Raw genomic sequence first — 18,547 nt, 5'->3', positions numbered from 1 at the left:
CAGACTCTTCAGTCTTTTTTCTGGATGTAAAATGCTATTACAGTTGTGTTGTATATCCACCCAGAGCTGATTTTATATTTATTTTTGTAAATGCACACTTGTAGCATTCTTACACATACTGTTCTGTAGCTTGCTGTATTTCATTTAATTATGTGGAAATACTTACACCTGAAAATGTAGGTTGTTTCCAACCATTTACTATTACAAGAGATTGTTCGTACATCACTTAACATATATATATTTGTTAGATAACTTCTTAAAACTGAAGGGTCAAAGAAAGTTTCTTTGAAACTCTGTAGATTATTACTTAATTGTCCTCCATGGTATTTGTACTTGTTTTCACTCCCCTGAACCACACAAGGGAGTGTCTCTTTCGCCATGTGCTTGCCAGTATTTCGTATTATCAAACTTTTTGATCTTTGCCAGTTTGAGAAAAAAAAAACACTGTATCTTGCTGAGGTTTTAATTTACATTTCTTTTTATGAGTTGTACTAGACATCTTTTTAAACATTTAAAGGCCACTTGCATTTCATTTTCTGTGAACTGTCCATGTCCTTTGCTCATTTTTCTATTCAATGATTGGTTTTTCCCTTGTCAATCTCTCAGAGTTCTGTATATTAAGAAAGGTTTATATGATTTTTAATTTTACTTATGGGTTTATTTTTGCATGCATAAATTTTACTGAACTTTCTCATTTTTTATGGCTTCTAGAATTTGTGTCATAAAGAATTTACCCAGTCATTAGATTATTTTTTTAAAAAGTTTTCTCAGACTGTTATAGATTTTTTAGGGTTTTGTTTTACATATTTAACTGTTAAATCTATCAAAATTCATTCTGGTATAAGAGGTTAGGGGTAGATCCAACTTCATCATTTTTTCAGAAGACTATCCAGTTCCAATATCATATTGATTGGCAGTGCCATCAGGATGCCACATTTTTGTGTGTTATAATTGATTTCTGTACATTCTGTTCTGTTTCATTGGTCTTATTAACACTCTTTCATTTACTGATTTCCAGGTACAAGCTGTGTGAAGTACAGTAGCCTTTGTTCCTTTTTAGTATCTTTTAATTTGGTTACTGCCCTGCCCAGGCCCCTTTACAATCCTTTTTCAGGTTATTCCTGGTTATCCAGTTTGTTTATTTTTCCACATGAACTTTAGAGTCAGGTTCTTTAATTCTTCACAACATTCTGCCAGTGTTTTCATTGAGAATATATTAAATTAATAAATTCATTTGACAACTACCCAAGAATAGTATACCTTTCTCCTTGTTTTGCTCTTGTGTATCTGTCAATACTGTCTAAAAGATTTAAATAGTCCTTCCATGTTTCTTGTTATATTTATTCCTACTGTTTTAAGAATATTTTTTTCTGTTACAGTATTTTATTACACTAAAGCTTCTGACTGGTTGTTGCTTTTATGTATCAAAGCTATTGATTTTCTTATTCAAGTACTTTTCTCATAAATTTAACAGTTTTTCAGTTGATTCTCTTGGTTGACCAATATACAATCTTATTATCTGTAAATGATAACTTTATTTTGGCTTTCCAATATTTATGTCTTATTTCTTCCTCTTTTTCACTTGTCTTGGTTAGTAGGCGATGGCTATTTTAATAGTTTTTTATAGCCCAAAAGGAAAATAGCCTAGATTTTTTATTTACATCCTTAAAATAAATGTAATGAGAAAAACTGTGGGAAAATAAAACATGACTGTACCGTGAATGGGGCAGCATTCACTTTATAGATTATTTATATTTTTTAGTGCCCATTTCTCCCTGCACTCCAATCATTTAGACTTTGAAATCTCTATCAGTATTGGTCTCCAAAATACTTGAATTAATGAGTGAATGAAGAAATGATTGTAAGATGAGCAAATTCATATCAGTTTTGTGAAACTGATTGGATGCTCACTCTATACAAAACACAGTAGATTATTAAGAAGTTCACAGTCCAGAGAGTATAAACAAAATAAATTCAAGTATGATATGTTCAGCAGCAAACCATATACAAGATATAGAAATAACATAGAAATGGGAGTGATTAATTGCTTTGGAAAATCAAAAAAGGAATCATAAGGGAAGTAATAACTTGAGACTGTTTCAGACACATATGAGTCACTGGGCAAATCAGGGGACTAAGAAGACATTCTAGCCGGACAAAACAACAGCATGGAAGCCCGAAACCATTTACCATGTTTGGGTATTTATAAGCTGTTGTTATATTTGGAGTATAAGCTGTGAGAGGAAATAGAAGGAAAGAAGAACAGAAATCTGCCTATGAAAAACCATTTGGATCAGGTAGGAATTCTCAGTAGAAGTGGGCAGTCAGCCTTTATGGAGGAAGACCCAGAATCACCTAGAAATGACATTTTATAAATGATACTTCCTTTTTTTAAATTAATATTATAATGTATTATTTGTTTCACGGGTACAGGTCTGTGTCTCATCAGTCTTACACAATTCACACCACTCACCATGACACATACCCTCCCCAATGTCCATCACCCAGCCATCCCATCCCTCCCATGCCCCTCCCCTCCAGCAACCCTCAGTTTGTTTCCTGAGATTAAGAGTCTCTTACAGTTTGTCTCCCTTCCCGGTCCCATCTTGTTTAAATAGCACTTCTCACCCCATTCCATTTGCTGGAATATTAACACTTAAGGGAGCACCTCTTGTCCTGCAGGCATGTGGGTGAAAAAGTTTGAGAACTCCTAATACAGGAAATACGGAGCCAGAAAAGCATGTTAAGGAGGATATGACATCAGATTTGCACTGAGAACATTCCCTTTGGTAATGATTTGAAGGAACCTTGAAGGACTAGGGAGAGGACAGTCTGGGCTGGGGAAGAAACCCTCTAAAAAGCTACTGTAACAAATAAGCAAAATAATGTAGGTCTGGTTACCAGGTATCAGTGGGGATAATTCAAGGAACATATAGGAAATGGGATTGATAAACCTTAGCAAGTGATTGGATGTATAAGATACTAGAGAAGGTAGAAAGGAGGTAATCCTTCTCTATTCTTCTTAGCATTTTGACAGAAAGAATTATTTGAGAAGGAAGCTGATTCTCTTCACTAATACAGTATGAACTTCCCACATTAGCTCGTGATTTTGATCATATTTCTTCTCCATGACCATTAATATTTGAGAGTTGCTCGGAAGACAAGAATAATCAGTTCCTGAGTCGCTATTGGTTTTCACTCTGAAACATGAAAATGAGTATCTCAGTTTGCTATGTCTAGGAATTTCAGTATCATCAATGCCATCATTATTCTTCCAGATTTATTATTAGTGCTAATGGGTATTAATGAACTTCAATTTCTGTTTCCCTGCTCTTTAGAATTCATTCAGAGGGCAGCCTCGTGGATGGCCCCGAAGCAAGCCTGATGGAACAGGACAGAACCAACCATGTTGAGGGCAACAGACTAAGTCCATTCCTGACACCATCTCCTTCTCCCTTATGCCAGACAGAACCTCTGGTTCTAAAGCTCCAGAATGGAAGCCCATTAACTGAGCGACCTTATGCAGAAGTAAATGGAGACACCAAGTGGCAGTCTTTCAAGAGTTACTATGGAATACCCCCTATGAAGAGAAGCCAGAACAGTCGCGGGAGTCCGGACTTTATACAAGGAGGTAGAGGGTATTCCAGATGCTTACAAAATGGAGGAATCAAGCGCACAGTTAGTGAACCTTCCCTCTCTGGGCTTCACCAGAACAAGAAATTGAGACAAGACCAAAAGGCTAATGGAGAAAGAACGAACTTCGGGGAAAGCCAAGAAAGAAATCCAGGCAAAGGCAGCAGTCAAATGAATGTCTCCGATTTGAGTGATGAGAGAGAATCTGTGAGCTCTGTAGCCCAAGAAAATGCAGTTCAAGATTTCATCAGTTTTTCAGCACGTAACTGCAGTAGGTCTGAAAAACCAGAGCTTCAGATTCTGAATGAGCAAGAAGAGAAGAATGCGAACTACCATGACAAGAATATTGTATTACTTCTTAAAAACAAGGCAGTGCTAATGCCTAATGGTGCTACAGTTTCTGCCTCTTCCATGGAAAACACACATGGTGAACTCCTGGAAAAAACACTGTCTCAATATTATCCAGATTGTGTTTCCGTTGCGGTGCAGAAAACCACATCTCACATACATGCCATTAACAGTCAGGCTACTAACGAGTTGTCCTGTGAGATCACTCACCCATCGCATACCTCAGGGCAGATCAATGTCCCACAGACCTCGAACTCTGAGCTGCCTCCCGAGCCAGTTGCAGTGGTGACTGAGGCCTGTGATGCTGACAAAGCCAGTAAGACAGGTGCAGTGATAGGGACCTGTCCCTTTCAGAAACCAGAAAAACAAGAATCGGTTTTCGACAGATGCCCGTCACGTGCGGAAAACAGTACCATCCAAGGAACCACAGAGCTGGTATCTGGTGAAGAATTCTGTTCAGGTTCCAGCAGCAATTTGCAGGCTCCTGGTGGCAGCTCTGAACGGTATTTAAAGCAAAATGAAACAAATGGTGCTTACTTCAAGCAAAGCTCAGTGTTCACTAAGGATTCCTTTTCTGCCCCTACCACACCACCACCACCATCACAGTTGAGTCTTTCTCCCCCTCCTCCTCTTCCAGAGGTTTCTCAGCTTCCTTCAGAAGGAAAAAGCACTCTGAACGATGGAGTTTTGGAAGAACACCATCACTACCCCAACCAAAGTAACACAGCTTTTTTAAGGGAAGTAAAAATAGAGGGTCAACCCGAGGCACGGCCATCCCCAAGTCCTAATCCATCTACACGTGCATCCAACCACTCTCTGATGCTTCCAGAAAGGCCTCAGAATAATTGTGTTAACCAGAATGACATACAAACTCCAGGGACGATGACAGTTCCAGCATGTTCTGAGAAAGCGAGACAAATATCAGAACACATCATGCATAACCCACCAATGCTGGGTAGCAGCGGGGATCCACAAGACCACTGCCAGCAGTTGATGGGACACAAAGAGCAAGATATTCCGAAAGGTCGAGACAAGGAACAAACACGAGGCCTTGTGCTCCCAGCACAGCCCTCTCTGAAACCGGGGTGGATTGAACTGAAGCCCCCTCATTTTCATCAAGCAGAATCCCACCCAAAATGTCATGAGGTATCACTGCGGTCAGTTCTTCAGTATCAGTCCAACCCCTCCAGTCAAATGACCTCCAAACAATACACTGGAAATTCCAGCCTGCCTGGGGGACTCCCAGGGCAGGCTTACATCCAGAAAATAATGCAGCCAGAGCAGAGGCCACAAAGGTACCAAGGTGAGATGAATCGAGAGCAGTCTCAAGGTACATTGGACCAGCAGCTCCAGTTCCAAAAACCTTCACTCCAGGTGCACTTCTCCAAGACAGACCCTTCATCCAAAGCTCACGTGCAGTCATTGTGCACCCACAGGTTTTATTTTGAACAAAGACCAGATTCCCAAACTGAGAAACTCCTACCTGCATCGTTAAAACAGCACTTGAATCAGCAGGCTTCGGAGACTGAGCCATTCTCAAACTCACACCTTTTACAACACAAGCCTCATAAGCAGGCAGCACAAACACAAACACAACCATCCCAGAACTCGCTTATCTCTCAAAACCAGCAGCAGCAGCAAACATTACAAATGAAAAATAAAGAACAAATGCCCCAGACTTTTTCTCATCCCCAAGGCAACAATGATCAGCAAAGAGAAGGATCATTCTTTAGCCAGATTAAAGTGGAAGAATGTTTCCATGGTGAAAATCAGTATTTGAAATCCAGTGAGTTCCAGATTCATACTACTCAAATGGGATTGGAGCAAGTACAGAATATGAATAGTAGAAATCCCCCCTATGGTCAGATCTTGAAATCAAATCCAAGCAAACTACAGATTCCTTGTTCAAACAATACACACCTAGTTCCAGAAAATAAAGAACAGACTATAAATCCTGAACTCTTTGCAGGAAACAAGACCCAAAACTTGCATCACAGGCAATATTTTCCAAATAATGTGACTCCAAAGCAAGACGTTCTTCATAGGTGCTTTCAAAAACAAGAGCAGAAGCCTCCACAAGCTTCAGTTCTACAGGGATATAGAAGTAGAAACCAAGATACGTCTGGCCAGCAAGCAGCACAGTTCCCTCAGCAAAGGTACCTGATGCAAAACCAGGCAAATGCTTTCCCTACATCTGACCAGGGAGGAAGTCACATTCAGACTCCTCCCCAGAAGGACCTTCAAAAGCATGCTGCTCTAAGGTGGCACCTCTTGCAAAAGCAAGAGCAGCAGCAAACACAACACACCCATACGGAGTCTAGTCAGATGCACAGACCAATTAAGGTTGAACCTGGATCCAAGCCCCATACCTGTATGCGCTCCACGTCAGCACAGCCAGAAAGCAAAACGTGGAAAAAGATAACTAAGCAAGAGATTCCACCTCCAAGTTGTGATAATGTGCAGCAAAGGAGCATCCTTGAGACCATGGAGCAACATCTGAAGCAGTTTCAGGTCAAATCATTATTTGACCATAGGGCTCTGACTCTCAAATCACAGAAGCAAGTAAAAATTGAAATGTCAGGGCCAGTCACAGTTTTAACTAGACAGACCACAGCTGCAGAACTCGATAGCCACACCCAAGCTCTAGAACAGCAAGCAACTCCTTCTTCAGAAAAGACACCCACCAAAAGAACAGCTGGCTCTGTTCTCAATAATTTTTTAGAGTCACCTTCCAAATTACTAGATACTCCTATAAAAAATTTATTGGATACACCTGTCAAGACTCAGTATGATTTCCCATCATGCAGATGTGTAGGTAAGTGCTAGAAATGTACTGAGACACATGGTGTTTATCCAGAATTAGCAAATTCATCTTCTGATATGGGATTTTCTTTCTTTAAAAAAAAAAAAAGAAAGAAAGAAACCCTGAGTCTGGCAGCAAGTTGTAAAGGCTCATAAAAAACCTGAAGCTTACATTTCTTGTCTTTAAATTACAGATGCTTGTGCTGTGCAAGAGAGAACTTCACTTACATTCAGTTTTTCAAAAAAAAAAAAAAAAATTAAAACCATGTGCATGCTCATATCTTCCTCTAATCAAACCCTTTAAAATGTAAAGGTTTCTGTTTTAGATTAATCAATCTGTTTAACTCTTTGTATATCATCTCCTGGAGAGACACCTAGGCATCTCTAAAAACATCTGTTAAAATGAGAAAAATAACTGCTATCTGCAACTTACTGTGGGAGCTTTTTCCTATGTATTAATTCAAGGTTGAACGTATTAGTGGTTTTACAACATTAATTTCTTGATGGGGGGAAATTATCTTCAATCTTGGTGAGTTGGGGAAAATTGTAATGCTGAAGTTCGAAATACTCATGACATTGCCCTTCATTTACACACTTGAAATATTGTATGATTTATATTCATTTTGATTCTATTTTCTCTTTAAAGTGTCATCTTTTTGATAGAAAATATGTAATATGTTTTTTTTTTCCCTCAAACACATTTTTGTTAAAATTCAAGATATGTGATAGGGAAACATTTGGCTGATAGATGCATATGTATATATATAATACATATAAAATATATATAAAGACTTTATTAGAGTCCCTCAGTGTGGATACAGTAGAAGACATTTGAAAAGACAAATATTAAACTGATATGGCCAGTGGTCCACCCACCTCATGTTCTTCCTCCTACAATGGACACCCCACACTTTATAGAAGAATGGAGGGAGGAGTCATACCGCCCCTTTGTGTGGTTAATATTAGGTTGCCTCAGGGGCGCCGTACCACACATGTTATAGATAACATTAGGTAAGTTCTAATCCTCTACAGCCTTCTCCGATGACCCTAACTTCTCTTCCCACTTTCCATCTTCAGTAGTCTATAAGAACCTCTTCCTCTTACCTGACCCTCTCTCCAGTATTTTCCCTCATCATCAATTTTTCTTAAAGTACATACAAATATGGGTCTGGAATTAATATTCTTATTTTCAAAACACAATTAAATGTTGGGGAGAAACAAGAGGAGAAAAAGGTACCTTGACAATAAAAACAGCAATATCCTGGGGATATGATAAAACAGGAAGCTTTATTTTTAATCTTTTAACATCCAAGTATCAGGCAGGCTTCTAGTCAGCTATAATTTTTTTTTTCAGTTCAAAAAAAACGGGATTGTAGTCGGTATTACATATAATATATTCTAATTCCCTCGCCGTTTTGTTTAGTTCCACTTATTTTGTTTAAAATAAATAATTTCTTATTCCGTATCTGAAATGTAATTTAATATTTTTTATCCAACAGCCAGCATGTACATATACTTAATTATTTGGCACATTTTCTAATAGATTAGTCCATCAATTTATTCATTTTAAAGAAAAAAAAATGTTTAAAGTCACATTTAGGGCCCTTAATGTGCAGTTGGGGGATAAGCTTTGTGGATGTAGCCTTTATATTTAGTATAATTGAGGTCTAAAATAATAATCTTCTATTATCTCAACAGAGCAAATTATTGAAAAAGATGAAGGTCCTTTTTATACCCATCTAGGAGCAGGTCCTAATGTGGCAGCTATTAGAGAAATCATGGAAGAAAGGTAATTAACGCAAAGGCACAGGGCAGATTAACGTTTATCCTTTTGTATATGTCAGAATTTTTTCAGCTTTCACATACAAAGCAGTAAACAATTGTAAATTGAGTAATTATTAGTAGGCTTAGCTATTCTAGGGTTGCCAGCGCTCCACACTGTGCTATTCACCAGAGAGTCACAATATTTGACAGGACTAATAGTCTGCGAGCTGGCACAGGCTGCCCACTTCGAGATGGATGCCAGAAAACCCAGGCACGCACGAGAACCAGCCAGCCTGCCTGCCAGGCACAGGGGTGCTGGCACGGGCTGCAAAGAGAGGCCCCACTCTGGCTTTCCCACTTGGTGATAAAGTGTCAGAGAAAAAAGAGAGGGGAGATGTGGTTTAAGAAAGGAACCATCGAGTTAAATGCACCTAGAGCTGTAAATGAGTAGTTATCTCTAAGAGAGTTGTCCCTTAGTATGAGCAGAGGGTAAGTGTGAGATGCTGAATAGAAATAGAGACAGATTCTATTTATAGCTACATTTTTTTTTTTTTTTTTACTGTCAGTCACAGGTAGGCAAGTATTTACCTCAATCTACACAGTTAGTCTTGCATGTAGAAGACTCTTATGAGTGAGACAGTTGATGCAGAGAGAGACTTTGAAATAGGTATCCACAGATGTGAGCTGTTAACTATGGTAGGGGGCCTTTTCTTTAGGAAGCAGACAGTGTTATCATTAAAATACGTTAGACATTGTGGGCAGCAAGGACATATTTTGTATCATTCTTGCCCAATTTACAAGTTACCCATTTCTAAATTAGTATGTAGAAATTCACAAATAATCCTCTAGTAGCCTGGCAGATACAGTGAATTTCCCTAAATGCCTTTTGTTATTAGCAAGTAGTAAATGGTCATAAGGGAAAATATAATCTATCTCTAGAACTATCCTGTATTTTCAAAATTGCTGAATACTAGTTATTTGCAAGCCATCTTTAAAAAATGGTAGAGATTCTGTGAGGAACAGTTCTAACTAAAATCTGTTGTGATTCCCCAAGTTTTAAAATAGCTAAATTTAGTAAAGGACAAAAATCAAATAGTATCTATCTTAGAAGACTGAATTTAACAAACTTAAAATAAGTTTTGTGCTTTGTGAAATTGTTTAAAAATAAGCTTTCCCATTTATTTTCACCCAACATATAATTTCAAAATAGTTCATTACGGTTATCAGTATATTTTGATACCAAAGAAATACAAAGCTTAAAGTCTGTTATCCTGTTTGCTTGGCTTAGACTTATTTTTTAAAAATAAATTAAACCATTCATTTCTCAGGGTGTGGTCATAGAATAAAATTATGCTCAAATGTTCAGTATTTTGTTTGCCTCAGTTTCATTTGCTAATTTTATGTGTGTGTGTTTCTGTGGATTTCTTTTAAGGTTTGGACAGAAGGGTAAAGCTATTAGGATTGAAAGAGTCATCTATACTGGTAAAGAAGGCAAAAGTTCTCAGGGATGTCCTATTGCTAAATGGGTAAGTGTGACCTGACAGGGCCTTTGGTTTTCAGTCTTGGGAGTTTTGATTCATTAATCTAACCCTGAGAATTGGGTTACCAGATAAAAGTCATTTATGCCGGTTTAAATGAATATTGCTTATTTTTATTTTGTGTTAGCTCTTAAGAAAAAGGTAGATTAGCTTTTAAAGCACATACGAACTATATTTAATTGAAAGAATTTAATGGGGAGGATGAGGTCCATTCAAATTGATAAAAAGTATGATTCTTCCTGGAACGTGAAGTCATCCGTAATCTTCTAAATACCTTCCGTTAATCTTTATATTGTCATTTTTGAAAACCTTGAAGTTTGTGAAAAAGACCTGCATGTCTTCCATATAGCTCTAGGTTTAGTGCAGGGGTCATTGCCCCTCCAGCACTGGTATAGTCTGCTAAACATTGAGCAGTTTTGCCTCTCTCCGGGTTCTAACCCCATTTTACAGATGGGTGGCAAAAGGCAAGTTGCACGTGCTGGCAAATGTTGCCCTAATTGTGACCCAGACATGAAAAATATGCATACATAAATCGTTGCTCTCCTCTGCCGCAATTGACCCTTGTTTTGTTTTGGTTGGGGTGGGGGTGTTGGGGTGGAATGGGGACCCGCACAGGTGGTTCGCAGAAGCTGCAGTGAAGAGAAGCTGCTATGCTTGGTGCGGGAGCGAGCTGGCCACACCTGTGAGGCTGCAGTGATTGTGATTCTCATCCTGGTGTGGGAAGGAATCCCATTGTCCCTGGCTGACAAACTCTACTCCGAGCTCACTGAAACCCTGAGGAAATACGGCACTCTCACCAATCGCCGGTGTGCCCTGAATGAAGAGTAAGTGAAGCCTCCCCTCTCTTTTCACTGACAGCAAAACCTGATCATGGGTCTGACTCAAGGGAGTCGAACCTGCATTTTTACATTTATTTATAAAATGGGGACCAAAACGCCTGTTTCACAGTCATGCAGAAGGAAGTTGGATTTGCTAACGTGCGTAATTTGAGGTGATTTCGTTAACCATTTCGTACCTTCAGGCAGTGTAGACATTTCGTTAGGAGCAGCTTGCTGAAAGTCTGAATGTCTGTACCCATATCATGAACTCGATCATGCCATAAACTTGAAAATCTCTGTGTGTCCACTTGCTACAGTGACAAGTCTTGTGTGCCTGGCCACCACACTAGTAAGTATTGACACCATTTCTGTGTTGCAGTATCTGAAACAGATACATAATTGTAAGGTAACAAACATCAAAATAGAAGGCTTACAGAATTTCTGTAGAACGAACTGATTCATACATCAGTTCAATCTCCTTTATTATCAACACAATAGTAATAAAGATTGCTTTCATTTTTACTGCTACTATATAAGCAAGAAGTTAGTGGCTATGGACATGCACTATTTTCGAGGACTATAAACATGTGGCATAGGAGAGCAGGGGTACCCTGTTAAACATATTTAGCGCATCCAAGTGCTACTATGTTTTTGTTTGTTAACCTCATCCAGTTTAGGATGTTTAACTCTTCACTTGGAGAAAGCTTCATTATTAATGTTCCTCTGCTATGCTATTCCTGTGTAACATTAGAATACAGAAAGATTCATAGTGCTACACTGAAATCCTACAGGAGTTATTTTACTCACAATTGGTCCTAAAATAATTTTAATTTTGCACTTCTACCTTTAGTCTCTTTTCCTCTGCATTCACCAAACTACAATATAGTTAACTGAATTTATGGAAACACTGTGCTGCTCTTTGCGACAGCCCATTACTACCCTAATTTGTTCCTTTGCTGACTATTACTCTGACTGGTACTGCTTTGCTAACTTCATGTTGACGTGGGTTTTCTCTGGGTCATGGGGTGTGCCTAAATCAACTATAAATAATATGTCTAGGAAACTTACTTTTCATATATGAAAGTGTGACTTGGCTTCCTGTGGTAGTTATGATCCAAAAATGTCGTGGTGTGTACCTCACTGTAAACCCACTTCTACAAATCTAACACATGACTCATAAACTCACGTGACTGCTTTAGGTATATAATACTATTCAGTGTATCCTAATTTTCCTTGTTCCTTCTTAAAAGATGTATTTAAATGCCTTTAATCAGAAAGAAAGTGAAAGTTAAGGCAACTTGAGATGATGTTGGTGATAGCATTTTTCTCAGGAATTAAGTATCTGCTTTGTTTGTTTGTTTTAAGCAGACTTCCTCTTAGACTTGATAGCTTGAACTTCTGAACCACGGAAGAACTTCTTGTGAAAATAACAGTTGTTTATTTAAATTTCTTGAGGTTTCATGCAAACTTTATTTCACATTCTTGATAACTGATTTAATCTTTAGTTATTCTATATCTCTGGTATTTTTCCCCTGTAGGCTTTTCTATAATTTCTATAAATGCTATTGCCTGAAATGGAATCTGACATATAGAAAGAAATTCTATTTTAAGAACTTTTGTATTATTTTGCATTTAAAATCCGTGAATAATGGTTGGGCCAGGGTCTAAGAAAAATTTTAGTTTAACTGGTCTGAACAGGAGGTGAGTACAAAACCGTTAAAAGACGTGCTTCAAATATTAAGACATTTTAAAAGCCAGTCTGCATACTTTTGCTTCTCTTTGTCTGGAATTTCAAAAGGTAAGGGTAATTATTTAGATGAAGTTTTAGATTTGGGTTATGCATATTTAAAACAATTCTCCAAAAACAAAACAAAACAAAACTTACACAATTAAAACATACACTTACCAGTGGCAATAGAGACTTCATTCAGATGTAGTTTTTGAAGTTACTAATACCCCATAAAATAAATTTTATGTCTGGCAGAAGTTAAACTCATGACTTTGCCAAGAACAGAGGATAATCTCAAATTGGGGCTGCTGACTCAGTTTAATATTCAAAGCTGTATGAACCTCATCTCCGAGTTCTTACAAATCCCAGTGCCTGCATGCACCATAACCACCCACTGTGAGTCCAGAAAAGAACTCTGAGAGCATCTTTCAGTGGGAAAGTCAAAAACAGATTTTTACGTTTCCTTTGAGCCTAAGCAGCTGTTTCTTCTTTAAAGATTTCCCTTTGAGATTTCCATTTTATGACTAAGCCTAACCAATATTTTTTTGGCAAGTAAGAGTTATGGGAGTGTATCTGTCATTATAAGAAGTCAAAGCCAGAAACATGTTCTGCCATGCTGGGTGATGTTAAATTTTTAAGTTAACATTATATTATAAAAATTTTCAAACATGCTTAAATTGGAGGAATGCAGTGTAATAAATCCCCATGGACCCATTATGCAGCTCCAGTACATACCAACATTTTATCAATATTGTTTCACATATTTCCCCTACATCCTACCCCCACCGCCACCTACCAGTGTTTTAAAGCAAAGCACAGATACCGTCTCACCTATGTACATTTCAGTGTGTGTCTAACAGATAAGGACTTTTTTTTAAATACAAAACCTAGTTACAGTGCATGTCAGTGATTCGTTAATATCATTTCATGTTTAGATTCCCTAAATGAATCCTCTTTCAAAATAATAATAATAATAATAAATAAAAAGATATTGACAACATGAAAGCCCATACCTTGTATTTGAGACTTTTGAGTGGTCCCGGATCATGCCTATTGTCTAGCATAATTATTAATAGAACTTCCTTTAAAAAAAAAAAAATAGAACTTCCTTTTCACTCTCAAAAGTATCCTCATTTGGAAGATAAATTATATGATTCATAAGCCTCTTTTGGTTTATAACCGTTCCCCCTCTCTTTTTAATGAATTTATTGTTAAAACAGACGATATCATTTGCTCTGCAAAATTTCCTGCATTCTGGATTTGGTTGATTGCACACTCGTTTTGTTCACTTCACTCCTCTATCCCAGCTGTCTTTTGCACCTGACATTACGAGACTGAAACAAGTTACGTGTGTATACATACGTGTATATATTGGCAGATGTGCTTCATAAGTGGTGATGAAATAATCTTAGTTCTTCATATCCAGCATGAGGGTTATAATGTCTGCTTTGTTTCATTCTTAATGGTGTTAAGAGTGTTTAGTGAGTTCAGGAGTTGCCAGCTTGATCTGTCCATCATCAGCTTTCCCAGAAAACTTTCACCTAATGGTGCAGCATATTCATTGAGGATCGTTGCCTGTTTCCATTATTTTGAGTTTGCAAATTGATAATTTTTCTTATTTTTTGAAGTATACATTTATTTGTCAGGTTTAACAAGTTTTTGCTGGGTGTTTCTAAACTTACATAAGGTTGAATATGTGAACTAATTTTTAGTTTAAAGTGTGTTTGTTTTTTTCCGTTAGAAGTCCAGATGGTAACTCAAAGGTTGAGAATGTTTGTAAAAATCTGTTATATAGATGAATATTTTGATTACAGTTGCTTTACTGATTTGTCATTTAACCATGAGCCAAATTGAGTCATGTTAAATGAGGCTGCCATGTGCTAATTCTAATATTATTTGAAAGGGCCCTATAGAAATAAAAATGCCTTTTAATAGCCATTTCATGTGGGAAATCATCTTGACGTTGCTCCACCTTATTATGCAGGGGGTTTTTCTTAAGATTTTATTTATTTATTTGATAGAGAGTGAGATCACAAGTAGGCAGAGAGGCAGGCAGAGAGAGGAAGGGAAGCAGGCTCCCTGCTGAGCAGAGAGTCCAATGTGGGACTCGATCCCAGGACCCTGAGATCATGACCTGAGCCAAAGGCAGAGGCTTAACCCACTGAGCCACCCAGACACCCCTGCAGGGATTTTTTTGAGATATAATTCACATACCATAAAATTCACCATTTTATACAATCAGTGTTTTAGTATACTCACAAAGTTGTGCAATGTTTTTTCACTCACAGAAGAAAATCCCATACCTATTAGACAGTCGATTCCCATTCTCCTCTCCCCTAAAATGGCAACTACTAATCAACTTTCTGTCTCCATAGATTTGCCTATACAGGGAGTTTTGTATTAGTGGAATTATACGATATTTGGCCTTTCTGTCTGGCCTCTTTCACTTAGTGTAATGTTTTACAGGTTCTCCATGTCCTAATGTTAATCAGTATTTTATTCCTTTTTGTGGCTGAATAATATTCCATTGTGTATATGTACCACATTTTCTTTATCCATTCATCAGTTAATGGACACTTGGATAGCTTCCACTTTAGGGCTATTATGAATGTTACTGCTGTGAACATCTGTGTACAAGTTTTTGTATGGACATATGTTTTCAGTTCTCTTTGAGTGACATTGTTAGTCATAAGGTTATTCTGTGTTTAACTTTATGAGGAACTGCCAAACCGTTTTCCAGAATAACTGTACCATTTTTCATTCCTACCAGCAGTACATGGAGGTTCCAAAGTCTCCATATCCTCATCAAAACTATTTATTGTCTGTTTATCTTTTTTATCATAGTCCTCCCAGTGGGTGTGAAGTGTATCTTATGGTTTTGATTTGCTTTTCCCTAATGACTGATGATGTTAGCCATTATTTTCTGTACTATTGGCTATTCAAATATCATCTTTGGAAAATGCCTACTTGATTCTTTGCTCATTTTTAAGTTGAGTTCATTGTTTGAGTTGTAAGAGTTTTTTATAGACTCCAAATTCTTGAACTTTATCAGATATCTGTCTTCTAGATATTTTATCTTATGCTGTAGGTTGCCTCTTTCTTGATCATGTCTTTGCAGCACAGAATTTTTCAATTTTGTTGGAATCAAATTTATATATTTTTTTATTGTACTGTTATCTAAGAAACCATTGCACAATCCAAGGTCTTGAGGATTTACATCTATGTTTTCTTTCCAGCGTATTAGAGTTTTAGCTCTTACATTCAGTTCTTTGATCACTGCTGAGTTAATTTTATGATTTTAAGAGTCTAGTACCATTCTTCCGCATGTGGCTCAGCCCCATTTGTTGAAGAGATTATTTTCTCCATTAAATGGGCTTGTCACTCTTGTTGAAAATTAATTGACAAAGATGTATGGGTTATTTTGAGACTTTATTCCATTAATCTACCTAAATATCTGTCCTTATGGCAGTACTATACAAAGTTGATTACTATAGTTTTGAGGTAAGTTCTGAAATTGGAATTCACCTCTTTTGCCCATTCTCTCCATCACCTCCCCTCTGGCAACCGCTACTCTGTATTTATGTAAGTCCTCCAATGTTTTAAAAAGTTTTTTTTTTTTTTCTAATCCGAATTCTTTTCATGTCCTTGAGAATTTTAAGATCAATCTGTCAATTTTCCCATCTGGGATTTGACAGGGGCTCTGTTAAATCAGTAGACCAAAAGGCCAAGGCTTGTCAGCTTAACAATATTAAGTCTTCCAATTGGTTAACTAAGGATGCCTTTACATTTACGTAGGACTTTAATTTCTTTCAGTGATGTTTTATAGTTTTCAGTATGCAAGTCCTACACACTTACATTAAATTTCTAAGTATTCTTTTTGATGCTACTAAATGGAATTATTTTGATTCCATTATTGGATTGTTCATTGTTAGCATAAATTTAGACAATTGTTTCTTATGGTTTTTTTATTGAGGTATAGTTGACATACAATGTTATGTTAGTTTCAGGTATATAACATAGTGATTTGACAGTTCTATATATTAAGCTCTACCCACCAGGAAAAATGTAATTACCATTTATCACCATACAATATTATTACAGTATTACTGACTATATTTCCCATGCTATACTTTTCATCCCCATGACTTATTTTATCACTAAAAGTGTGTACCTCTTAATCCCCTTCACCCATTTCACCCATCCTTCCACTTCTCCCCACCCCCGGCAATCAGTTTCTTCTCTGTATTTACGGTTCTGTTTCCTTGGGGTTTGTTTGCTCATTTGTTTTGTGTTTTAGATTTTATATATAAATAAAGTCATACGGTATTTGTGTTTATCTGATGCATTTTACCTATCATAATACCATCTAGGTTACTCCATGTTGTCACAAATGGCAAAGTCTCATTCTTTTTGTGGCTGAATAATATTCCATTGCATATATATGCCGCATTTTATCATCCATTCATCTATTAATGGACACTTAGGTTGCTTTCATATCTTGGCTATTTGGGCAGGTACCCAGTAGTGGAATTACTGGCTCATATGGTATTTCCAGTTCTATTTTTGACATAACTTCATACTTTTTTCCACAGTGATAGTACCAGTTTACATTCCCACCAATGGTGTTTGAGAGCTCCCTTTTCCCCACATGTGCACCATTTATTTGTGTTTTTTATTCTAACCACCTGACTGGTGCAAAGTGATATCTTATTGTGGTTCTGATTAGCATTTTCCTGATGACTTATAATGTTGAGCATCTTTTCAAATGTCTGTTGGTCATCTCTATGACTTCTTTGGAAAAATCTCTATTTAGGTCCTCTTCCCAATTTTTAACTTTTTTTTTGTTTTGAGTTATATAAGTTCTTTATATATTTTGGATATTAACCCCTTATTGTATATGTCATTACAAATATCTTCTCCCATTCCATAGGGGTCGTTTTGTTTTCTTGATGGTGTCCTTTACTGTGCAAACCTTTTTAGTTGATGTAGTCCCAATAGTTTTGTTTTTATTTCCCTTGCCTGAGAAGACATATCTAGAAAAATATTGCTAAGGCTGATGTCCAAAAGATTATTGCTCATTTTTTCTTTTAGGGATTTTATCATTTCAGTCTCACATTTAGGTCCTCAGTTCATTTTGAGTTTATTTTGTGTATGCTGTAAGAAAATAATTTCATTCTTTTGCCTGTAGCTGTCCATTTATTGAAAAGGAAGTCTTTTTCCTAGTGTATATTCTTGCCTCCTTTTCATAGATTAATTGACTATGTATGTATGGTTTTTATTTCTTTGTTCTGTATCCTATTCCATTGATCTCTCTGTCTATTTTTTGTGCCAGTTCCATACTGTGTTGATGATTATGGTTATCTATAGTATGTCTTGAAATCTGGGATTGTGATAGCCCTACCTTTCTTCTCAAGATTACTTTAGCTATTTGTGGTATTTTGTGGTTCCATAAAAATTTCAGGATTATGTGTCCTACTTCTGTGAAAAATGCCATTGGTATTTTGACAGGAATTGCACTGAATCTCTACATTGCTTTGGGTAGTATGGACAATTTAACATTAATTCTTCCAATTCATGAGCCTTCTTTGTGTTGTTGTCAATGTTTTCATTAACATCTTATAATTTCCAGGGTATAAGTCTTCCACTTCTTTGGTTAAATAGATCCCTAAGTGTTTTATTATTTTTAGTGCAATTGTAAATGGAATTGTCTCTTTAATTTCTCTTTCTGCTACTTCATTATTAGTGTACAGAAACACAACACATTTCTGTATACTAATTTTATATCCTGTAACTTTACCGAATTCATTTATTTGTTCTCCTAGTTGTTTTGGTGGATTCCTTAGGATTTTCTCTATATAGTATCATATCTGCAAATAGTGACCGTTTCAATTCTTCCTTAAAACTTGAATTTCTAA

The 18,547-nt window shown here is 36.9% G+C and overlaps 1 protein-coding gene across 4 annotated transcripts in view; it reads left to right on the top strand.

The window, feature by feature from the left end:
- Positions 1-18,547, top strand: part of TET2 (tet methylcytosine dioxygenase 2) — a 136,108-nt gene that overhangs the window by 80,690 nt on the left and 36,871 nt on the right. The window contains exons 3-6 of one of the 4 annotated variants that reach the window (XM_032860544.1): positions 3,339-6,796; positions 8,482-8,572; positions 9,980-10,073; positions 10,701-10,909. In XM_032860544.1, the coding sequence (XP_032716435.1) occupies positions 3,385-6,796; positions 8,482-8,572; positions 9,980-10,073; positions 10,701-10,909 (3,806 nt within the window). In that variant the 5' untranslated portion in view covers positions 3,339-3,384. Of the gene's footprint in view, positions 1-3,338; positions 6,797-8,481; positions 8,573-9,979; positions 10,074-10,700; positions 10,910-18,547 lie in introns of those variants that run through there. The other 3 variants (XM_032860562.1, XM_032860572.1, XM_032860553.1) reach the window with 3 other exon arrangements.

Source organism: Lontra canadensis, unplaced genomic scaffold (assembly GCF_010015895.1).
Source record: "Lontra canadensis isolate GAN:19392208 unplaced genomic scaffold, GSC_riverotter_1.0 scaffold1, whole genome shotgun sequence".
NCBI lineage: Eukaryota > Metazoa > Chordata > Mammalia > Carnivora > Mustelidae > Lontra > Lontra canadensis.
This window is presented reverse-complemented; position numbering and strand designations above follow the sequence as displayed.